The sequence below is a fragment of the Leuciscus leuciscus genome (assembly GCF_965113295.1).
Source record: "Leuciscus leuciscus genome assembly, chromosome: 4".
Lineage (NCBI taxonomy): Eukaryota > Metazoa > Chordata > Actinopteri > Cypriniformes > Leuciscidae > Leuciscus > Leuciscus leuciscus.
The window spans coordinates 20,453,791-20,479,609 of record NC_138728.1 but is presented as its reverse complement, the minus strand read 5'-3'; the positions used below and the strand labels follow the sequence as shown (position 1 = coordinate 20,479,609).

General features: G+C 37.1%; 1 protein-coding gene across 2 annotated transcripts; it reads right to left on the bottom strand.

Moving 5' to 3' along the window:
* Positions 1–411: 411 nt before the first annotated feature.
* lamb1b (laminin, beta 1b) lies at positions 412–24,876 on the bottom strand. Of its 2 annotated transcripts, none has more exons than XM_082168172.1 (33): positions 24,585–24,876; positions 23,419–23,591; positions 21,709–21,844; positions 19,031–19,104; positions 18,576–18,764; positions 18,020–18,083; positions 17,101–17,300; positions 16,804–16,924; positions 16,435–16,623; positions 15,871–16,047; positions 15,622–15,734; positions 15,460–15,539; positions 15,189–15,328; positions 14,192–14,346; positions 13,982–14,103; positions 13,779–13,899; positions 13,259–13,448; positions 12,414–12,557; positions 12,081–12,312; positions 11,767–11,930; positions 11,451–11,675; positions 10,824–11,038; positions 10,642–10,738; positions 7,908–8,277; positions 6,413–6,597; positions 6,089–6,330; positions 5,188–5,388; positions 4,439–4,583; positions 3,939–4,143; positions 2,678–2,819; positions 2,416–2,592; positions 1,718–1,874; positions 412–1,644 (listed from the first exon to the last, which is right to left on the bottom strand). In XM_082168172.1, exons 1-33 carry the CDS (start codon positions 24,616–24,618, stop codon positions 1,508–1,510), a joined length of 5,316 nt encoding a protein of 1,771 aa, XP_082024298.1. In that variant the 5' UTR covers positions 24,619–24,876; the 3' UTR covers positions 412–1,507. The 2 variants fall into 2 exon arrangements, with proteins under 2 accessions (XP_082024298.1, XP_082024297.1); XM_082168171.1 differs by having other exon boundaries at positions 14,192–14,350; positions 15,193–15,328; positions 24,585–24,874.
* Positions 24,877–25,819: the final 943 nt, after the last annotated feature.

Below are 25,819 nucleotides of genomic sequence, written 5' to 3'. Positions count from 1 at the left end.
ACACATTGTTCAATGGTTTGATGAACGTGATGAAGAGTTCAAGTTGTAGCCCCCTGGCCTCCAAATCCAATCCAATTGAGCATCGGTTCCACCTCACAACCTGCAGGACTTGAAGGATCTGCTGCTAAAGTCTTGGTGCAAGATACCACACATACCTTCAGGGGTCTTGTAGAGATCATGCATTGGCGGGTCGGCGCTGTTTTGCACGTCGAGGACCAACAGCAGGCATAGGTTAGGTAGGTGGTCATAATCTTTTTGGCTCTATATAATGTATATTAGTTCTTTTATCATATTGCCATTTCCAGTTTTATGAAATGAAAACAGTGGTTTATTGCTTAGCGATCAGATAATCTGATGGCATTTTCATTTTGACAAGTCTCTGTCAGGGAATACCAGACACGGAGACAGGGAGTTAGTTCATCCCAAACAGGTATTTATTGACAGATGATATGCACAGTTAATCAGGTGAGTAATGAAGCAGTCAGAATAATGAGGAGCAGATGAATACTGAATAATAGAGTCTCTTTTCTTTTTACCAGGGTAACAGAGGACTGGTGGTGACTGGAGTGTATAGAGAGCACACACACCTCTTGCTTGGCAGGTGTAGGGTGACAGTGACACGATGTGAACGCCAAGTATGGTAACCCATACTCAGAATTTGTCCTCTGCATTTAACCCATCCAAGTTAGTGCACACTCATTAGGAGTAGTGCACACACACTGCAAAACGTGACGCACCATTGTGACGCCCGGGGAGCGATTGGGGGTTAGGTGCCTTGCTCAAGTGTGAATCGAACCAGCAAACTTTGGGTTACAAGTCGGATTCGCTAACCATTATCTCACGACTGCCCCTGCCTCTCTCACAGACTGCCCACGACTGGGTGTAGGGTGAGTAGACAGGTAAGTATAATGTTCCCAAAAATTGCTTACAGGAGATCGATCGTTGGAGAATTACACGGAGACTTCACAGATAACAGTGTGTAATCCGTATTGGAAACCAGACAGAAAATGACTGTGAGGTGTGTGCTTTCATCCTGGTGCAGATTGGAGTGCGGGTGATGGCTGAGCGAGTGCAGGTGAGGGACAGGAGGGATGCTGGGAAATGTAGTTTCTGACTAGATGACTGGACTGTTGAAGATGGGCAGATGGAAAGCATACGTGACAGTTAACCTGTCGTCGACAGTTGAAATCCAACCCGATTTGCTGTCCACAATGGAGGAGCTTCCTCTCGTTTCAGAGGAATGTTTGTTGAGATAGCTGTATTATTATTGCACACTGCAGGATTTCCAATATTATATATATAGGGCATAATAAACTGGGTAAACTTTTTTCATAGTTCAGAAAGGGCATAATATATTAAGTGGTCTTAGTAAAATCGCTAAAAAAATTTGCTTTTCATTGTAATTTCTTAAATGAATTGCATTCGTGCAGTTAGTAACTTATTTTAGACAATACAAAAGTGCATTTACATGGTTTTAGACTGATTATAATCTGAGTTTTCTTGGTCGTTAAGCGCAAGTGCTGTAGATGGTGACTTTCTGACTGAGTTCTTGCAGAACATCTCTGGCCTCATTCTCCAGCCCATCCAGTTCCTGAGCTTTCTCCACCAGAGTGTGCTGGTTTATCACAAATGATCTCTCCAGCTCTGGAAGAGATAAAGAGAAAGAAAAGTCAGGAATCATAGTTAAATCTATAATTTCATATTCGAGCACTGTTACCTCTTAGTCTCTGTAGTTTGCTGGTGGCGTCTATTAATAGATCTTTTGCTTCCTGTCGTAGTTGCTCGGCTTTCTGACGTGCATCAATCACACCTGCTGCGTTTGGATCTATCAGACCGCTGACCAGCTGGTACTTAGGTTGCAGTGAGTCAATCTCCTAAAATACAAAAATATACACAAGCACGTTTATTTCAAAGTGTCTAAGAGTGAATGATGAATAAGAGTCTCCCCGATTTAAATACATTAAAAAAATTAATTATTTGAAAAGACCTATGTTCTCTATATTTATATAGCTATAATCATATGCTAGTAACAGTTTAATGCCCGTGGTTAATGATTGTGGTGTAACCATCAAGTAAAAAGTAATACAATTTCCTTACAGCATATACATCTTAATAAGTGGTCAAATCAATTAATCACAGTTTTTTATATAATACATGTGCAAATATATATTATTATATTTATATATACTGTATGTAGTATATATAGTGTGTGTGCATGTGTGCGTGCACGTGTCTGTGTTTAAATATACACACACGCATATATAATATATATGCATACATAAATAGGTGTGTGTACACACACATCTACATATTACATATATAAATATATAATATATATACGTACATATATTATATAAACAAAACTTTAATGTTAGATGCGAGTAATAGATTTGACAGCACTAATTTGACAGTTACCCGTTCAGTGAGCTCAATTTCCGCTGTGATGTCGTCAGTTTGTCTCTGAGTTTGATCTGCACCGCTGGATGTTTCTACAATTTTCTGTTGGAGTTCGTCAACCTCTCTCTCGAGATCCAAAAGTTGTCCTGTGCTGCTACTCAGTTTGAACTCCGTCGCTTCAGTTTTTGATTGAACCTGTATAGACACAAAGAGTTCATTAAAAAGAATCAATAAAATTACATAAGGCACATAAGGATTTTTAAAAGATATATATACTCACAGTGGTGATTTGTTCTTTTGTTTGGGTCATGTCACTCTCGGCCTCTTTCAGTTTTCCGCTGGCAGCAGTCTTAGCGCGCTCGGTATCCTCCAGAGTTTCCTTCACCTCATCAGTGGCCTGTTTCAGTGCTGTAGCTCTCTCACTGTCATACACACACAGCATAATATATGTAATAAAGGATCCTGTTTTTATGGTTATTTCTTCAACTATGGCCCTTTTTTATTGCATGGATTGATTTTATTACAGTACAGGTGACAGATTTTTTACCACCATGTATTTTTCTACTTTTCAAATGCCTTTTATGCTGAGATTTAAATATTTTTGCCTTGCCTCAGACCTTTTATTTTTAAACCTATGATAATATAAACAAAGAGTGCAATATGACCATTTTAATATTACTGTGTGAAAATCATTTACATAATGACTGTTCCTTAGTTGTGGCGCCACAACCAACAATTTTGCCACCAAAAAGTTGTTAAATTAGTGTACTTGGTTACCAACTAGACAGTGCCAATGAAGCGCAAGCTTGAGATGAAAAATGAGACATATGCTGTGAGAAAACAGAAAAATCACTATTTTCACAATATTTGTGCGTTATCTGCAATAAAAGCTGTCATTTTGACACATATTTTAAAGTATTATTTCTGTATGAAAAAAGACAATTCTCCAGTGATGCATTTTTATATATATATATATACATAATTTTAGTTACATTTTATTTTAACAATTTTGATTAAAATGCTAAAAAAAAGTTTCAAATAAAGGTGTACTACATTAAACCGACATCTACGAAGCCTCGCACATGATATGCGGACAAAAAAATATATCGTGGCTAAGAATTAAGAATTTGTTCTCTTGTTTTAATTCAAGGGTATGAATTATTACAATGTGAACACGATTTAGTAAAACTAAGGAATGAGTTATTATATCATGCGGACGATTTACTTAGAACGAGGGAATGTATTAGTAAACGTGGAGACATATTAGTAAGTCGTGGGAACGAATTATTAATTTGTGGCCACGATATACATATTTTTTTCCACTGAATGTTATGTTTTCTTTTTATTTTACTAAATTTAATATTTATTATTATTATTTATATTGCAGAAGTACCAAAAGTACAAATCAGATTAGAAGGGAGGCCTCGAGGTCCATTTTCTCAAAGAAAGAAGTCAAAAAGGTTGAGAACCTGCTTTATATCCACTGTTGGACATTGTTAGTGGGCAAAATAAATTTTTCTAAAGTTTACCAAGTTACTCACTTGGCAGCCTGTGCTTGTTGCAGGAGTCTCTCTGCAGTGAGGGCCTTGTCTGCCGTCTGGGTCAGAATATCATCCACACTGGTCAGTCTGGCCACATGTTGGTTGATCTCTGTGGTCATGTTCTTTAGAACTCCAGGTGACACTGGCAAACTCAATCTCATCACCTCATCAGCAACTTCCTCTATACGCTTCGGATCAGTTTCGTCTACAGACAATCACATTCAAGACTCTAGCATCAAAATTTAGATTTCCACTGTATTTGAGACACTGCATAATAATAAATGTATATATGATATACCATGCTCCAATATCTAATAAGCAATGGTACGTAACAAAAAGACAAACCGGGTGGGTATAAACTAAAAAGCTGTAATAGTTCTGACAAATGTAATAGGACATTTCATGCAGATCTACGTATATACAAGTGTTTTGAAGAAAAGATTGTTAGTATTCTAAACACATCTAATGTGTGAGTGTTTACTATATGTAACATTTCATACTTGTGAGGAAGTCTCGTATTTGCTGAATGAGGTCTCTGAGCTCATCATTGGTCTGTTCCACTCGTGCTTTGCTCTGATTGGCTCTCAGTAACACTCCCTGAGCGCTGAGCTTAGCCTCATCTGCACGTCCTCGAGCATCTGACACCTACCAGACAACATGCATGCAAATCTATATTTAAAAAAAAAAATTATGTTTTAAAAAAACTCACCAATGCTGCATTAAATTAATAAAAAATACAGTAAAAACACAAATATTGCTAAATAAATATTATTACATTTTAATATAGCTGTTTTCTATTTGAATATATTTAACCATTTTACTCCTGTGATGCAAAGCTGAATTTTCAGCATCATTACTCCAGTCTTCAGTGTCACATGATCCTTCAGAAATCATTCTAATATGATTATTTGCTGCTCAAGAAACATTTACTATAATCAATGTTGAAAACAGCTGTGCTGCTTAATATTTTAGTGAAAACCAAGATATATTTATTTCAGGATTATTTTATGAATAAAAGGTTCTAAAGAACAGCCTTTATTTGAAACAGATTTTTTTGCAATGATGTAAAAGCCTTTATTTTCACTCTTGGTCAATTTAATGTGTCTTTGCTGAATTAAAATACAAATTTCTTGCAAATAAAAATTCTTACTGACCCCAAACTTTTGAATGATAATGTGTGTATATATAGGCTACATTCATTTAAATAAATGAGTAAGTTATGATAATTAATATTTTTGTGAATACCTACCATCTTGTTTAGCTTGTCCACCTCTCTTAAAGCGTGCAGGACCTCTTGGTCTAAGTTTTTGGCTTTCTTCAAGGCCTCTTGAGATTGGGTCACAATAGTCTCGCATCCTTCTCCACCACACTGGGTCTCGCCATCCTCGCTCACACAGCCTAGACCACCACAGTCACCGCAACCATCAAGACCTGACACCCCTCCGCACACCTACACGCACATTTACACATCTGATATTATAACCCAGGAGAATATAGCTTTAATACATTAAAATAATGAGCACATTGTTTGGATTTTGTCTAATATTTCTCAGGCTGTGTTTAAGAGAACCACTGGCTAAAAGGGATACTTCACCGATTAGCATTAAGCTTTGTATCAATAGAAACCCGGTAGTATTTTCGAATGGCCGTGCTTCCCTCCCTCATGTCCCCCTGAGACGAGAGATTTCTATAATGTGCGTCTGGAAAAAAACCTCAGATGACGCAGAGGCTAGAGACTACAGCCAGTAGTAGGAGCTCGTTCCGCATGTTTTCAACCCGCCCATAGGGGGATCTCACGATAAAACGGCGTATTTTCAGTTTCGAGTAAACTAGTAGCCTAGTTGTATCATTTCTTCCGATACTGCCCTCTGTAACCGGTAGGCGTGGCTTGGGAGTGGCCTCGTAGGGCAGCGAAGCAAGTGCATTCTGGGAGTTGTTGTCTTTCATCCACATGAGCCGAAAATACATTTTCTGGCTTTTCTCAGTCTAGAAGGCACCAACTTCTAAAATAATTTAACATTTCTACTACATAAATGACCCAATTTAAATACACATTCATCTTTCCAGTGGTGAAATATCCCTTTAACCAACTGATTAGCCATTCAAATAACCAACTGACTACTAATTTTTTAAAAACGTCATTTATTTACCTGACGGCTTAGTCGTGAAAGGTCTGTGGAGTCCAGTTCAGATCCGATTTTGTCCAGCCTCTGTATATGCAGCTGATGTTTGAGGTTAAACTCTCTCTCTGTGGCGTCTAGCTGGGCTTCTGCAGCTTTCCTCAGCCAGGCAGACTCATTGACCGTACTTCTCGAGTCAGAGACGGCTCGATTGACACGAAGCTCCGCCCCGCCAGATTCCCTGTAATACTCTCTGATGCTGTCAGCCGCACCTACGGGAGATGATCAACACACACTTCTAACACACCATGCGTGTGTCGAATTTAAACCAGTATGTTTGTGTGCCTGACTCACCTCTGGCGTCTGAATTTTTAATGTTCAGAACCCGCCGCTGTTTGTCAGAGGAGATCTCTTGTAGGTTTTGGGCCTCTTTGGTCAGACTTTCCAGGTTCTCCACGGCCTCCTGATGGTCAGCAGATACTTTCTCCAGATCTGTTTCAAATCGGTCCATAGACTTTCTCAGAACTGATGCTGTCTCACTAAGATCAGGAGAAAGAAATCCAAGTGTATTAAAGTAAACAGTGTGAAAAAGAACTTAGCATTCACACTGTCCCTGGTCTTGAAAGAAGTTTGTGACTGGGACTCAGTCCATTTTCCATTCACACTGTTGTTGTTTTGTTGTTGTTGTTGTTGGAATGAATATGAATGGTGTGTTAATTTTAAGTATATGCAGCTTTATATGTATTTTTAAAACCAACTAGTTGGTGGGATGTCTGATTGGTTTTGGGTTTACCTAACCCCAATCTTGGTAGGTGTTTACATAAAGTACATTGTTGCATTCTTGCTAGAAGAAGTGTAAAACAAAAGCGGATTTCAAGACTATTTAAAAAAAAATGTCAGACATGCAGGCTAATTATGAAAAATGTAGATTAAATAATTAAAATAGCAATAAATAATAATTAAAATATTAATTAAATAAATAAAATATCGATTAAATAAATTATGGTAACACTTTATTTTGATGGTCCCTTTTGAACATTCTGTTGACTATAAGTAACTTTGTAACTACATGTCAACTAACTCTCATTAGAGTATTAGTGTACTGTCTGCTTAATATCTGATAACTCTTTATTGTGATGGTCCTCCAACAGACACTCTACTGACTATAAGTAACTTTGCAACTACATGTCAACTTATTCTAACCCTAACCCTACCAGTCTACTAATACTCTACTAATACTCTAATGAGAGTTAGTAGACATGTAGGTGCAATGTTACTTCTAGACAACAGAATGTGTTAAAGGGACCATCGAAATAAAGTGAAACCTAAATGATAAATATAACTGTTACTAATAATACAATTAATATTAGAATAATATTCTTTAATAATATTTTTTGTTGTAATTTCTTCACACTGTCACAGCACTACAAGGTGGTCCAGGTTAAACCCAGGAAAACCTTCATTTTGGGCAAAAAATATTTGTCTCTGACAATATTTTTTAATAATGTTGTATATGTGACCTATGATGATGGCTTTTATGATGCTGTCACCATAAATACTTTCACTGTATGGAAAAGAGCAGCGTGAACATTCAACAAAACAACTCCTTTACAGAGATGCATATAGAGCGCAACAGTGTCCCACTTTTTCCAGTTAAGTTAGTATCAGAAGTTTTTTTTCCCATAAAGATTTTAAAACTGTCTTTAATGTTGTAAAAGTTGTAAAAATCAATTTTCTTATGGAGAAAAAGAATGGTATTTTTACTTCTGGAACCAGACTGTTGCACTCTACTTCAGAGAAGAAAGAAATTCATATGCGAGTGATATGCATGTGGATATGTTATACATACTTAGCTTGCTGCAGCATCCTCTGTGTGTTTGTGAGAGTTTGTTGAACCTTGTCATCTTCTAGTATCTCTCTGAGCTGTCTGGTTTCATCCTCCAGACTCGATATGATGTCTTTATAGGGCGTGGCCACGCCCGTCTCTTTCATATCCTCTACTGTATTCACCAGCCTCTGCGTGTGATTGTTCAGCTCTCCCACATTTACATCCCATTCCTGAAAACACTGATGACACGCCTCGCAATCAGGAAAGGTCCCCACGTAGCCACGCCCACACGAGTCACACCTTCGCCCGGCCACGCCCTCTACGCACACACACTCGCCAGACATCTTATTACACTGTTGAGTGGCAATGCCTCGTGGGTCACAGTCACATGCTGGAACACAAACATGCACAATTGATTTAAAAAATGAAATGGTGCCAAAATTCTTCATATGATTTAATATCTTGGATGTGGGTGCTGGAAGGGACAGTGAATTCTTGTATGCGTGTGTGTGTGTGTGCTGGAATGTGTGAGAAAACATCTGTTTATTGCCACGCATGATATACTAGGTGGAAAAAAAACAGCTTATATATTCAAGAAATATAAATTGTAATAATTAAATTGGAAAACTGATTTTTTTTTTTTAATTTAAAATTATATTTTGAAATTGTTTACAGTAATGCAAATCTGATAAGAGTTGTCTCTGAGAATACACTCATTAGTAAATGTGTTTAAGACAATAATGTCACAATGCAAAAACAATCTTAATGGATCTAAAATGACTTTTATTTTCTTTATGCAGAATATAATTTTATATTCTCTTCCTGCTTGTTATTTGGATGAAATGTGACCTTGTGTTTAGTTCATAACAGTTGTGTTCAGAGGATTCCTTTGGAACATCATGAAAAACTTTTTAATTTCTTTTTAAAGATTTTTTTTTCTTTTTGGGATGATTAGAGCTTGTTTCTCTATACTGGAATCTTCTTGGCTCTTGACCTCGAAACATAAACATTACATTTTAGCTGTATTTCAGGTTTCGTCTAAACTGTCCCTCTGCCAAAAGAACACAGATTAAGGTGTTTACTCGAAGATTTTCGAGTTTTTATTCCCAAACCATTCAAATTCACTTGAAGCATATGATGTTTTACATAAGTGCATAAGCACCAGAAAGATAAAAAGCAGGGAAAGAGATAAAGAGAGGTAGAGTTTGTTTGGTTGTAGTTCAACAAGAACAATCACACACACTTATGCTTAAAGTAACAGCAGACCCTTATTCAAATAAACTCTGGGTCTCTGAAGAATATCAGAGAGAATTGCATAAATCACACTGGCAGAAATATACACTTTTGTATATACTTTCCAACCAGTTTCCAAACATTCCACAAGTTTATTTGCGCTGTGTGCGTGTGTTTGTTTGTAGCAGCCGAATCTCACAAGGGAAACTTTGTCAGCATACCACAGAAACATTGTCTGGTAACATTTGAACCTTGTATCGGAGGATTTCATCCGAGTCGTTGGATGCTATCATGTATACGAGTAAAGCAGATGGAAGAATAAGGAATACATTAAATAGAACTAAATCACAAGAAAATCAACTGCGGGCTAAGATATCAGGGATTTCTCTGAAATAAGATCAGAGCATAAAGACTTTCAGGAATTCTCCAAAATAAGGTAAAATGTTAGCTTAATGGCAGTGCAAATCAGCATTGGTAGAGTAATATTTCCCTGTGTTAGTTTATTTGTGTGTGGTTAATGTGTTCTAGGCTGTATTTACACTGCTCTAATTTTTTATATTTTATTTTTTATACAGATATCAGGTATAGATTGGATCTTGATTCTGCTCTTCATGTGCCATTTTTTGTTACATTTATTAATTGGTTAAATCTGGTCTGACATCTTCACTTCAAACAATTTGTGAATAAATCAGCATTTCCATTTACTTTGTTCAAGAGAACAAAATCGTCATTTTCAAAAGAGACTGTATCTTAAAAAAAAAAAAATATATATATATAGTTATACTGTATAATTATATTTTTAACTTTTTTTATTTCATTTCAAAATTAGAATAATTTAAAGAGTTGTCACTGAGGATGACTACAAAACCTCAAAAGTAAAACATCCAAACACAGAAATAACCGCAATATAATATCACAAAGTAAAAAATCTATAGTGCACAACTTTTCATCATTGCTACATGACAAATTGGTTAAGTCTGGTTAGAAATCTCCACTTGGCATTCAGGTCATGTTAACAAATGCATGAGAAAGTTTAAGTTGCAGATTTAATTTATCGCAATTTCACAATAAAATCTATTTGCGAATAAAGCATCGTTTGCATTTAATGTGTTCAAGGAAACATTTCCTGAGAAACAGAATCAAAATAGAAATGAAAAGGAAAGTTGTAGCTCTTAGGGATTTAATTTTTCCGTATTTTGGGATATTTATTTTCATCTAGGTTTTTCCATCCATTCACTTTTGTGCATTGTTCTGTTCAAATATGTTGAAGAAAACTCTGCTATTTAGGACGTACACGTGCGCCACAAAATTGAGGATGAAAATGTGACAGCAATATAGTGTCGGCCCAGATCCGGCCCACATCTGGTACACGTGGAATCCAAAAGTACCAGATGTGGGCCAGATCTGGGCCGACACTATATTGCTGTCTGGGAGTGTGCACAAATATTAGTGCAGCATTATTCGGACTCCACTCACATGACCCACGGCGTGGGACAGTTTCGATGATGCAGTGCAAACTCACCGTGGCACTGGACCTCAGGATTTCCCCAGAACAGTTCCCTGCACTCCTCACATGTCCTGCCTCCAAAACCAGCCTTACAGGAACACTGACCTGACAGCTGAGACAAGTGGATAATTAAACTTGATTTATGACTGATTTTGTCATGAACTTGGTGTGATAAATGTAGGTGTTTGTGTTTATACCAGGTCGCAGGAGGAACTGTAGGAGTGGTCTGGGTGGCACTGGCAAGGTTGGCATCCTTTGCCACTGTTGATGTTCCATGTGTTGGGGGCACAACGGTCACAGGTCTGACCCTCCACACCAGGCAGGCATGGGCACTGCCCGCTAACCCTGTCACACTCACACAGGCCATCAACACAGCTGTGCCTGGAACTTCCCACAAGATGGCACATACATCCTGAGTACAAAACGATACAAAAAAGGCCTTGCGGTTATAAAAAAAAACAAAAAACATGCATACGTGAAGTGTATAGCTATGTTTGCTAAACTTTCAACTAGGTTGAAAATTAAAAAAAAAAAATCAGTGGAACACAAACAAAAATCTTTTGAAGAATATTTCATGTCAGTGGAGTCCAATGTTGTTTTGGACCCCATTGACTTTCATTGTATGGACAAAAACGTTCTGGTGTTAAGATATTCTTTTGTGTTTCGCATAAGAAAGGACGTCATGGAAGAAAGGACAACAAGTGTATACTAAAAAGAGCGTGGAAGAATGGATGGATTCTTAAACACAAATACACACTGCATGCGCACACATGCAGCCAATCAGATGCAGCGCAGTAATGCGCTTGTTGACACTGCATACTCACTCCTGCACTTCTGTGTACGGGCGTCTCCATAGTAACCACGTCTACAGTGCTGGCACGCATTGCCATCGGTGTGAAACAGGCATTTGAGACAGGCACCAGTGCGGGTGTCGCATGATTCGGGGTCCTGCATGTTAATATTTCCGTTACACTGGCATGGGTTGCACCGTCCTCCTGGTACCTGAGGGTTACCATGATAACCAGAGGCACATTCCTCACACTTAGGTCCTAGAACGTGGAGTTGGAGTGAGAAGTGTTTTATGTGAGAAATTTAAGAAATTGTTTCTGTTTTGTTCATTTCTCCAACTGATGCACTTACCTTTGTAGCCTGAGCTGCAGACACAGACCATTTGGATAGAGTTGGGGTTTTGGTAACAGCTCTCAGCGAACTGCATTCCGCTTCCAGGTCCGCTAGGGCACATACAAGGGCGACACGGCTCTCTGAAGCCCAGCAATGCGTTACGGTGATAACCACTTTCACACCTGGAACAGGGTTTCAGGAAACACAAGTGTTTTTATTATTTTTATTATTCAAGAAGTAGAGCACATTAACCCATGGTGAAGTGTAGCGTAACAAAATCCTATGCAAAATAATATGCATCAAACCTGTTAAACAATGTTATCCTCTCTTACCTTTCACATTTGTGGCCTGTGGTGTGACCCCTGCAGTTCAGACACTCGCCCGTAAGCGGGTGGCACTGTTCGCTGTTCCCATTACAGGAGCAGGGGTTGCAGTGAGGGAAGCCCCAGTGGTTGGGCTTACAGTTGCCACACTGGCGCCCATATGCCCCTGGCACACATAAACACTGGCCCGTGGTGGGGTGGCAGAAAAGATTCTGAGAGCCCAGCGGGTTGCAGTCACACGCTGTTGAGAAAGTGATCGGAGAGATACGGCGTTAATGTTATTCTATGCTAAATGGATATGTTGGTGTTGTGTTGTTGTGCATATGTGTAGTGTTCACTAACGTCTACATCCCGAGGGTCCAAACTGGTAGGTGGCCGGGGCACAGGCGTCGCAGTTCCTTCCTAAAACATTGGGCCGACACTGACACTGCCCACCGTTAACGTCACACACTGTGCTCAGAGAACCTTGTGGGTCACACCTACACTCTGCCAGTGATAAATAATTGAGAGACAATTGAGTTTTAATCAGACAGGCAGCAAATGCTTGATTGGCAACCTTGTGCTAAGGACAAAAAGTATGTACTTGCTTTTGATTATAAAGAATGTACTTTTAAAATTATAGTGTGAAGTTTCTGCACCACCAGCATCATCGAACTAAATAGCAATATAATGACTGCGACCAAAAGCTTTGCTGCCTAATGAAGCAATGCCTTCTCAGGCTATTTAGACTATTTCATGCTTAGTTTTAAAGTCCCCCTGTAGTCAATCATTTTATCCTTTAAAACTCATATTTGATCACTTTTCAAAAATTCCTTGAAAAAGAAAAATCTTCATGCCTTAAAATAGGCTTGATTGTAATTATACACCCTTTCCTCATTTAGTATACGCGGTTCTATGAATATGCAAATTAGCCCCGCCTCCACTCAATCACACCAGCTCAGAGATCCACTCGATCACACATTGACACCAGCGATTTCAAAACCGCGTTTTTGAGACTGTCTTCGGTTCACTGCAGTTTTAATGAGAAAATCCTCAGCAATGGTGCTGACTTATGAATTTACACATGGTTTGTCTTAAAGGATATTAAAACACCACATAGACATATAAACAACATTAAAAGCTTGATTTTCACCACAGGAGGACTTTAATCAATTTTGCAACATTTGTTATTCTTCTGACTGTCTCACCCAGAGCTCCATTGTGTTGTAGTGCCGATACACTGAAGATGAAGTTTCTGCAAATATCCGTCAAGGGGATTTTATTAACACTCTGGCTCCGTTCCATACATCTGTATTTCTTGAACATCTCCCAGTCCTCCTGCTGATGGGGTCCATCACAAAATAGATCCAGGTCTTGCACCTCTGGCAGAAGCACTATCTACAGAAGTTAGAAGTAAAGGTTCAAGACATTAGGCATGATTATTGCAACAAACCACTGTGTTTGATGGTTGTGAATGTAGAGCTAAAGGAAACATTTATTTGCATTAGTAGATATGTGTGTAATTGCGAATGTTAGTTGGCTTATGTTATATTCATGCACTGTAAAAAAAAAAAAAGTGTTCAAAATTGTAAATAAAACATTATTAGAAAGATACTTTTTCAGTCTTTTTTCAAAATGTCATTTTTAATTCAATGCTTTACTTGCGTTTCTTTGTAATTATTTCTGAAATTTACTTGCAATTTCCGAGTGAAAATGAAATAACCTTACTGAATCAACAAGTGTGTGAGGAGAAGAGTGATAGCTGTATGATGAGTACTGTGGGAAGCTAATTTTCACTGTGTAGTTCTGACCCTTCTCCAAACACACTGAACTAGGCAGAACTACATATCTGAAACACACAAACACACAATCAGGAGTCAAGTACACAATAAACAAAACAAAACACTGCACACACACTGATGCAACCTTACCTGGATCCAGGGTGCAGTGAGATGGTCTGTTCATCATTGTATGCAGAAGTGCAGTGTGCTGTTTGGTAACTGGCTCTGGGCCGCTCTATGTTTACTACAACCTGCTCCCATTCATCTGGTAACTACAATAAATGCATTAAACACATGTGCTTGCTTGTTTGTGAACATGTGTGTAAGTTATAAATTGAAGATTGTAGGTGTGTTCATTACCAGTGGTTCATAGCGGATCATTAAGTTGTATTCCATAGATCGTGGTAAATTGTAAATGTTGAATCTAAGTGTTTCACCCTCTGGAACATTGACAAATCCTGTCCCCGTCCAGGTGGGTTTACGATCCAGAGGTAATGGTCTTTGAACCACTTTTACTGCCTGCATTCAATCAATAAAGACTAGCATTTACACGTAAGGTTCTGTTACATGTTACCGTGAAGAACTTAAACAATCATCAGAATCAGAACAGCAGAATTAGCAAAGCAAATTTCTGTGTATATCTTTGTTAAAACTATTTTCTTAATCAGTTTTTTCATAAAAGCAAATGACATAAATTGTTGTCCTTAATTTGTTCATGGTTCAATTAGTACAAAACCCTTTTTATGTAAATTATCTAAGTACATTTTTGCACTTTATTTCTTTATAAGACTATTCTTGTTAAATTTCACATTCATTTAGCTCGTAAAACCATTCTTATGTAAATTTAGTCACATTAATCACATTTAGTTTCTCTGTACGAGCAGTCTTTAGTAAACTTTCACATTCTGTTTGTTCACAAAATCATTGTTATGTAAACTGACACATTCAATAGATTTGTAAGACTAATATTAGGTAAATTGTAAAAAAAAATACATTTTTAAAATGTTTACAAAACAGTTTATGGTAACACATTACAATATGGTTTAATTAGAAAAAAACTTCTAAAGTATTTAATAATCTTAGTTAATGCTAATTTCTACATTTATTAATACATTATTTAAATGAAAAGTTGTATCTGTTAATATTATTTAATGAACCTGAGCTAACATGAACTAACAACGAACAGTTGTAATTTCATTAATTAACATTAACAAAGAAAAACTGTAACACATGTTTTGCTCATTGTTAGTTAATATTAGTTAATACTAATGTTAACAAATGAACCTTATTGTAAAGTGTTACAGATTTTTTTTCTACTTGTGTTTCATGAATGAAGGCCAGTGTTCCTGAGTGAGACCTACCGGTCCAAAGGAAGCATCCTCAGCTTCATAAATGTAGTGATCAAGTGCTGCGAAGTAGTACCCAGAATGCACTTGGTCACAACGCCTACCAAACATATTCTCCTTACAATCGCACTGCCCTGTTTGCTGAGAACAACTACAGAGCAAACAAAATATATGGACGAATATTTATGTTGGCCTGTATAAATTAATTTGTAATAGATTTTTTTTTATTAAATGACATGATAACGGATATATTTTTTTAACAAATCTAATACAGGTACTTACTTATTATTTAAAGCCCCACCTATGTCACAGTCACATGGTCTGCAGCCATCCATATCATTACTGAGACCCCAGTGCTGAGGCTGAAAGGGAAAACTGTGTTATGCACAAGCACAAGCACAAGCACAAAAACCCAAAACACACATACTTATAATGCTCTCTTACCAGACACTTCTCACAATTTTGTCCAGTCACAAGACGTTTGCAGTAACAGCTTCCTGTCTGAATATCACAGGGACTTCCTGCGGAGAGTGTGCCTAGAGGATTACAGCTGCATGCTGGGTTCACACACAAAAGAAAGACAAACATGATCATACACACTGACTCCAGAAAACAGGAAGTCTTTCAGAGGTCAAAGCCTTGAAAGAACATGAAACAAGCTGTTTGTGTGTGTGTGTGTGTGTGTTTACGCACGCCGACAGCCTAATGGGTCGTCGCTGAGGCCATAGTGTCCCTTTTTACAGTGGTCACAACGTTGTCCCTCCACATTAGATTTGCAGCGACACTGGCCAGCAATCATATCTCTTAGGACATCCGTAGCGCTGTCACATAAGCCTCCGTTCAGAGAACCACGTGGGTCACAGTCACAGGCTAAACACAAACCAAGTAAGACTCAACATTCCTGTCTGAAAATGTAGTCCTATCCCTTACTCCTAAACCTAACCCTACCCATCAGTTATCCCTTATATCAGAGGTGAATGATAGGTGAATAATATTGATGTAGAAGCACCTAACCATGATTGTTAGCCTAAACTTGATATAAACTGTAAACATGTCCCTCAAATCTGATTGGTTGATAGGAATGTTTTTCCAGGATCAACAAAGATGGTGATCCAGGAACACGTTCACTAAACACAAACACAGATTTATCATGTTTCATTTATCATGTAACATTGCTTCAAGAAACACTTTACAGCATCCTTTCAGCATTGGAGCAGATTTAAATGTATCCATTTTGAGAGCGTTAAACACACTCACGCACGCAGATGCTGGGGTCTCTGATGTCTCTGTGAGAGTGCTTGTAGTAGAAGGGTTTACAGTTCTCACACCATTGGCCCTGTGTGTTGTGCTGACAGTCATCACATACTCCTCCACTCCTGTTTCCCGATGACAGATACACCGCTATGTCAAAGTGACAGGAATGTGAGTGATGATTACACTCACATCCTGAGAGAATGAGAAAGAAAAAACACCAGATTAGTGAATAATATTCAGTATGGCTTCTGAATAATATAATATAATATAATATAATATAATATAATATAATATAATATAATATAATATAATATAATATAATAATTGATCAAATAATTTTTTTTGTGATTAACTGTGGGCTGTTTGTCATACTCTTGCATGCGTTTGTCTCTCGGCCCAATGCTGGTCTCCAGGGCAGATCTTGGTAAAAGTCCTCACACTCCTCACAGTTGAGTCCAGTAGTGTGGTGATTACACATGCAATGACCGTGAACCTGCACACAAACACACACACACACACACACACACACACACACACACACACACACACACACACACACACACACACACACACACACACACACACACACACACACACACACACACACACACAGAGGTGAGCAGTGCGAGTGATTGGTTTGTGAATGATGTTGTTGTTGCGTTTACTTACCATGCCATCAACCCCTGCCTCATTGCCGACTGGTGCACACTTGGAGGCGTGGCCATAGCAGAAACAGTTGCCACGGACAACCATGTCATAGAGAGCGTAATAATATGTCTCTCTCACTTCCTCTCGGTCATCAAACTGATTATCACCTAGAGTATGCAACTTTTCCATCCGTATGCGGAGATTTGTGATCTTCATTAGGTCTGTATGAACAAAGTTATTTCAGTAGTCAGACAAAAACAAATATACACATACTCAAAGACAACAGTTATTTTTCTTTAAATTTCCAACTTGATTAACAGTGATTCATTTTCAGATAATTATGCAATTTGTGCCGCATTTGTGTCTTCAAGAAATTAACAGGATATAGTCACATTATTTAATCAGTTAAATTCTGAAAATGGAAATGAATAGTTACATTTTGAAATGTGCTTTTAAATGTGCTTTTCATTTGAAAACCAGTCAATTCATCACTACTAAATTTTAATGGGTTAGAAAATCTACCAAAAATGTTTTTTGGAAAGAATTTTTCTTTGAGCTTGACCCTGTGTTCAACCCTGTTTTGTCATTTTTCCCAGTATTTCGTTATGTTTACACTTATTTTTAGCCTAGACAAGCTCAACAGTTCAACTGTTACAGGAAAATTCAATACTGTTAATTTCCAGAAAGCAAAGCACATTGAAAACCTGAGAAAAATTTAGCCAGTTGCCTATTTAAATGAAATTATGTAAATTAAAATACCAATATAATGTTCTAAAGATATTATGCACCAGATAAACACGTGTGAATTTTGTCTTTGAACTTTCCTTTAAAAAAAAAAAAAAAAAAAAAAGGATATTCAGTGAAATTGCCAGGCACAAATAGCACCACAAAGCTTTCAACTGGTCAAGAGATTTGCTGTGTTGATGTGCTAATTACTTACTTTGAATATGTGGGTTGTAAGGGTCAGGAATCTTAAATGCAGGATCAAGTACCCTTAAAATTACCTGTTCACAAGTACACAAGAACAGTGACTCAGGATTGTATATATAAGTATCTAGATACTGTTTAAATAGTATGTATAAGCACTTCTGTCATGACAACTCTCTGAGTGTTTGGCATGGTGATGGTGTGACAATGTTGATATGTTTGGTATTGGCGGAATAGATCTGCTACGCTGCTGTTTTTGCTGCTGCTGCAGAGCAAGTACAGGACTTGCTACTGTCAATACATACATGACACACTGCTGTGAGCAAGTAAGACATGCTGCTGCTGTACAATATAGCGTACATGAGTTACCCGTAGCAGATCTATACAGGTGGAGCTGGGGAAGGTGGAGGGTTTCTGAAAGTGTGCTAAACCAATCAGCTGTGCCCTATTGAGAATGACGTGATTGCCAGAAGATTGAGTTAAGGACCTATCAGCCTGCGACATCAAGAGTTTCATGACAGAACTTTGTTTTATATGTATATTTGTCTATAAGAATGTATATCACACACCTCTCCCTCTGTTGATGGCTCAATGCCAGAATAGCGGCTGTCACAAATGACATCATCCACATTTTTGATTGGCCCCCGAGGGATGTGCGGATAGGATTCAGTGCAGTCGAAAGCGTAGTATCGGTACACCTGCCAGCTTCGCCCAAAATCTGCAGAACGTTCAATCAGCATGGCTGCGGGCCGAAAGGTCTGAGGAAAAAAGCAAAACGTTTAAATTTACAGAGGATCAGATCCTGAAAAAACCCTGCAAAAGTTTCCCAGAAGCAGAGAGCTGAAGTAGATCGTAGACACAACTGGTGCCAAAGGTTTCTACAATCTTTTTACGATGCTTTTAGGAGACGCAGCCCGGGATTCAAAGGAAAACACTTCAAGCATATCTACACATATGTTCAACATTCCACAAGACTGTGTTCTAGTTCCGTGTGTCTGTGTGTGAGAGAGAGTGTCTGTCTCACCTTAAAGGTCATGATGAGGTGTGTGAAGTGGAATTCGGCCTCCAAATCCAGCTGAATGGTCACATTTTCAACTCCTGATGGAGAGGAATGGATAAATGAGCGAGGAAAGAAATGAATGAGGTGCAACTGGCTACATGCTGGAGCGCTGCCCACGAGACTATCGGCTCCAACAAAAGTACTCATTTTTAATACAGTTTTAGAAAAGCATAGTAATATATTAAATATTTGTTCACTCCAAGCAATCTGGCACGAATAGTTTCCTCACACAACATATCAAAGACGGTGTGTTGTTTAAGGAAAAAGAAATTTCCTTGATCTTTTTAAACAAAAGAGTTCACTGTCTTATGTAAACATACTCTTTCAGGAGTCAAACTGTTTCAGAAGTTTCAGAAGTCAAAACTTCCTCCCAAGTCCAAAAAGACTATTCCTGTAGCGGGATATGTTTGTTTCGCTAGTATACTGTAGGTGCAAAACATTACATGAAATTAGTAGTGTCAGAATTTGTAGTATTTATAAAACGGCAGGCAAAACGTAATGGACCTATTACTTCTGCCGAGATTCTAAAGTGTGCATCCAATAGACACTGGCAACCCAAATGATGCTGTGTGTCACATGTCAATGACAACATGGCGGTTGTAGTACATCCAAATTGCATTCATACCTTCATACTACACGCATACTGGGCACACTGTATATATATAGTAAGCACATTTTTAACAGTCACAACATTCATTTATCATTCAGTGTAAGCTACATGGACCCTTGGCTGTTATAAATTCACTATAAACAGGGCCACCGTTAGGGCAGTGCAACTGGAGCTTGAGGGGACCCCGCGGCGAATGGACATTTATATACATTAGGGGTGTAACAATACCCTCATGTCACGATTCGATACATATCACGATACTAAACTCACGATATGATATTATTGCGATACTCCAAGACATATGATAAAAGGTTAACAAAAACTTTACAGTTGAATAAAATGCTAAATTTGATATTACATTTTGGATGGAAATGAATAGGCTTGGACTTGGTGCTGGAAACCCAATGCACAGGACAATGGTGACACCAGAATAAAAATATTCATGATTCTGAAGCTGAAAATGCAGAATTATTTTAAACGAATATGCTTGCACTCTGTCACTGACAAGATACATTTAAAATAATGTAAGCCACTTTTTACTGGTGGTAATAACATAAGATATTTGGCATTATCAGGACCCACAAATATTCCCCCATTGCATTATTATACATTATATTCAACATTATATATAGAAGTTCAATTTAGTGCTCTGTAAACTTGGAATTGGAATTTTATTTTGGGTGAACTATACACAATACATATTGTCACTATCCACAATACATATTGTTGCATTTTTGTATTGCGCTATATTGTGACACAATATATTGTTACACCCCTAATATACATATTAGGATAAAACTATATACATTTTTTTCCTCCCACCTCATATAATTTCCATCACCACAGTTTTGCAGGCAAACGCACAAATTTTGGCAGCGAACACAACGTTCTCTAGGGAACACAAAAGTTTTGCAAAAGCTGAGAAGATATGGATTTTTTTTCAATTACCATGTCCCTTTAGAGCTCCATACACAGAGGTAATCTACTTATCATGTTCTTAAAGGTACAGTAGCAAAAAAAAAAAAAATCTGTTTAATTATATTAGTCAGATACTGGAAACCGTTTATGAATAACGAAGAAACTTGACTTACAAGTGGTCCATTAATAAACTATCGCCACTGTTGACCAAAAAACATTCACTGCTTTTATATTTAAAATCACAACAAACATCCTTGAAACAGTTTTTAAAAAGTTCACATTCTCTTTTTTACATTTACAGGGAACAAGGGCGTAAACAAAAGTGCAGCACTATGCCAAATAAAGCATCCAAAATCATAAATTCCCTAAATTAGTGATGCCATGTCACACCCATGGATTGAGTCTGGTAGCGTGAGTGTTGTGGAAGCCAGTCGCTAGGGAGAGAGCAGGCCAGCTGTTTCCCACGCCCAGCGGTTGCATTCATCCCAGCTCTCACTTTCTCATTCCCACTACTTCCTGTCAGTTGAACTATTTCTTTTCCTTTTTCTCCATTCCTCTCTCTATTTGTCTACCCAAATTCCTGCCATGAGACACAGTAGGTTCTTTTGGGACCAATGATATGAGAATTGTGACATATACATGTATATATTATTAGTTTTCAGAATATTTGAGTGACAGTTGAAAATGTTATTGATCCTTGATAGCTCAGGAGATTTATGTTTCATTTATCAAATTAATGATCATTTACTCACTCTCATGTCATTCCAAATCGTTATGCATTTCTTTCTTCTTTGGAACACAAAAGAATACATTTTGGTAACATTATGGTAATATTTTGGAAGAATGTTGGTAAGGAAACAATTTTGGTGACCGTTGACTACATTTTTGGGTGAACTATCATATGAGTGAACTATCATATCATTTGATTTCATATGAGATCTAACTTTTGAATGCAACTATCTTCGTACATCTGAGCTTAGTTTGAGACATTGTTGAAATCACTTCTAAATGTCTAAAAGAGGCATATGAAAATCTGAGGAATCTGTTTAGGAGAAAGAACTGAAATACCGATGAGATTATTTGTGATTGTTCTTATTGCTGTGCGAGAACTCACCGTTCTCGGACTGCCACCAGGTTTTGAGGCGGTTGGGAGTGAAGGCTGTCACCACATTCTCAATGGTGTGGCTGTTGGGGGAGGTGAACTCATTGTACATCCGTCGGGAATCGCATTCAAAACATTTATTCTCCCCCTGACAATGGACAGAGATCGAGATGCAGATGTTATTGGAGCATGTGAGACATATACAGTCTTTTGGGGGTTGGCGGAATGAAAAGCACATTTATGCGGACAGCAGGAATCCAGATGTTCTGGATGTGCACCTGTTTTTATCACCCTCTCATGCGCATGACTCACCAACATAAACACATGTATACACAGCAAAACTTGGTCAAGCAAAACAACATAAATAAAAAAAGTAGTCCTTTTCCTACATTCCTACATTTTTTTCATACAGTGAAAGTGAATAGACACTAGTGCTGCACAGTTCCAAAACAGACAAAAAAACACTATAAAAGCAGTCTAAATTAATATGTTTGCTATTTAATGAGATATATTCTAGTTTTTAAAGTAATTCAACCATGTCTGGATTTTGCTGTAATATTGATACTGATGATATTCCCTCCCTCTGAAGCTCTGAAATATTATTCATAATTATGACAAGTGCCATTGGTTCTCTTAAGTCTGTTTGCAAGTTTGAATGTAAATGAGTAAGTAGGAGGGCAAGATTTACTTAAATTTGGGTTCTTTCCTCACAAAATCCTATATTGTATGACTATAAAAGAAATATAGTGCATGAATGGACTAATTAATGACACTTTGGACTCTTTTCATTTTCATTATAAGGAAAAGAGCAACCAGGGCAAAACATCTCCTTCTGCACTCCACAGATGAAAAAAAGTCGTAAGGATTTGTAATGTCATAAAGCTGAGTAGAATTATTTTTGTGTAAACTAGTTCCTAAATGTTAAGGTTTGATAGCATCTCATATTTACAAATCCAGATAACCAAAATGCGTATGATAGATGTGTTAGACGGTTGAGTTCCAGATCCTATCTAGCCTACACATAGTTCAAATCACAAGCATATCACTTGTTGGCATTTACAGTCAGACTTTTATTCTGATGGCCACACAGATAGTGTAAAGGGCAAAACAGAGGCCTAAAGGGGTCTGGAACATCTGACAGGGTCCTTCATTCTCCCACCACATACTCTTCACACAGTGATCCGATTGTTCATCAGACAGTGAATGTGGGAAGACAAACCGAATGCTGTGTTACCCACCCAAGAACATATAGAAAGATTATGATCAAATCACACAGATGTTTTTAGGTTTTAAATTATAAACTTATTTTTAGAACTGATTTATTGTAACATTCATTTCATGCCAATCAGATTTCCTTACCCCAAAACGATCATTACTGCAATGCGTTTGGATGTTTTACTTTGTGTTTTTCTCATTATTTTCAATTGTTATTCACTTAATTGTAATACAATCATTTATATTTATTATAATAAAGTTTTTGAATATAAATCATGTAAAATAGACAGAGAAAATAACTTAAGAAAACAAATATATTTATATTAAAAAATCTGGGTTTAAGCATTACATGATTTCACATTATTATTCATAATTATATTGTGCATAAATAAATAAATATTGTTTTTCATCAGTGTTTTGTGTTTAAACCAATTTAACATATTATGGGTATGTGATATATTTACATGTTTGATTTTTATAGTACATGACATAGGTTTGTTGCATTACCTGCAAATGACTCACGATGCAGAATTTCTCCGGTCCATCCAGTCCGCAGGTGGAGGAAGCAGTAAGCCGATGTGCTCTCCCTATCAGCAAATCACCCGTAGAGGGGTAACAGCTCCCCTCTGCGCACTTGTCATTGTGATCAGGTAATTGTGCCAGGGTGTGCAAAGCAAAGTCTAGGGGAATCATATAGATATTATCACATTATGCTAAAATACAGTACAATGAAAGTTCATTTATAGGGGAGACTTGAGGTCAGTTGTCACACATATTGCCTCAGTGAATATTTCTGTGGGTATTTTTTTTTTAGTTTACATAGTCACTTACATTAAAGTCTAGATAGATAGATAGATAGATAGAACAGAAAGATAGTTATGAAACTCATCCATTCTATTTCATTTTAATGTGTAAACTATTACATCACTGAAACATTGTGTGAACTATGCATGGTTAATCATTTTGGCTTCTGGTTACAGTAGAGTCTGTTCCTAATTATTTAAATGAATATCACATGGGAACGCTTATTGACCTGATGGAGAGTTAAATTTGGCATGCAGAAAACCGGATGAGATGCACATAAACCTTTAAACACTAAACCTGACACTATATAAATACATTTATAATGGATGCTGATTTTGGACCAAATAAAATTTCACAAATGTACTGCATACTGAGCCATTCTTCCTCAACTTTTATACTTAAAATTAGAAATAATAAGAAAAACAAAGTTTCAAATTAGAATTAAATAGTTTGAAAACTTGAAGACATCATACTTGGCACTATGCAACCCCAAACCTAAAAAAGTTTACATTGAATTGCTGATTTTGGACCACACACTTTATAAATACTGCATACTGGACCTTTCTTCCCCTACTTTTATACTTGAAATGAAAAAAATGGAAATAATTAGTGAGATAAAGTTTCAGGTTACAACTAAAATTTGTTTTGAATCCTGTTAAGAACTTTTAAGCACCGTAAACAACTTTGTAGGCTACTCCATGAACTGGTAGCCTACCTTACAGAACCCAAAATCCAAAACATCTGGTAATGTTAAAAACAATAATAAATCTTGGGCACCATCAAACTCTTAGTCAAACATAAGCTGTATCAAATGAAAACCAGTGGCAGTTGTATTTATTAATAGAAGAATACTGATAAACAAAACTTACATATCGTAAGAGCTGTTGTCTGGAAAGTCCACATTGTTGTTCTTGCTCTCCAGCAGTGTTTTCCAGAGTGTTGGAATAACTGTGTGTGAGTGTGTGTGTGTGTAGCGTGGGAGAAGCGAACTAGCGAAGCTCCCGCCCATGATATTAAACAACGCTGATTTACGCGAGTAGTGCTGCTGCTACAAACCCAGTATTACGCCAAACACACTGGCGGTGTCTCAAACCATTGTGAGCTGCCTACCAATAACACATTTGGGGGCAGAATGTCTTGGGATAAACGTGAATCTTAAGGCGCGAGCCGCATTTTTTTTGGCCATCATAGGCGCGGTTCCAAACAACACAGGATGCGTTCTTGGATTTTAAAAACAGCTATAGAATGAAACAGAACATTTAAACTTTTAGACTATGCTTTTCACACAATTCTTAAAACTGTGCTACTATTTGGCATATGTAACATTAATTATCAGTCTCCTTGTACACAAAATCATAAACATAAAACCTCTTAGCTAAAATACCGACGTTGCTACAGGTAGCCTAATGTTAATACAGTAAAACTAGTTATTAGCTACGAAGTCGTTACATTGTTATGTCTATGTTTTACTCTAAAAAAAGATTTTTAAAGAAATTAAATAATTTTAAATACACATACAACTATTTGTTGCTCTGCTTTTTAGACAGTAAAAAAAAAAATATATATATATATCTTACACATTTTACATTACCATTTCATATTGTCAGTTCCACCAAAGCCAGTGTTACAGACAGTAGTGACATTTCTGAATTTTATAAAAAATAAAATAAAATAAAAACTCACAACTGAAGATACTTCAAACACAGACACTGCACTCTTTCAAACTTGTTAAATGAAAATGATTTTAATACAGCATATTTATTCATCCACAACTGATCCGTGAATAAAAAAACATTATCACAAAAGTGATAGCATCAATTCTTTTGTTTAAAATACTGACCATCATAATTATGTAATAATTATGTCATTCACTTTATAAAATAGAAATCATTCTTTTTAATCAAAAGAAACAAAGAAAGTTAAACGAAATAAAATGAAACAATGAAATCATCTAAACGCCTGTTTAGAAAGAGGTACAACATGAAGAAAATGTAGTGTGATCACTGGTATTTAGTGTGCTAAGAAATCTTTCCCAAAAAAACTAAACTGTGTTTGTAATTCCTTTATCCAAAACTGCTGGGTTGTGTTAACCCAATTTTGGGTC

Coding starts and splice junctions, on each gene's coding strand:
- lamb1b (XM_082168172.1), bottom strand. CDS start 24,618: ATGTGGACTTTCCAGACAACAGCTCTTACGATAT. Junction 19,105..21,708: donor CTGGTGGCAGTCCGAGAACG/GTGAGTTCTCGC, acceptor CCTCTCCATCAG/GAGTTGAAAATGTGACCATT. Junction 13,449..13,778: donor CTCACACACTTGTTGATTCA/GTAAGGTTATTT, acceptor TAACTTCTGTAG/ATAGTGCTTCTGCCAGAGGT.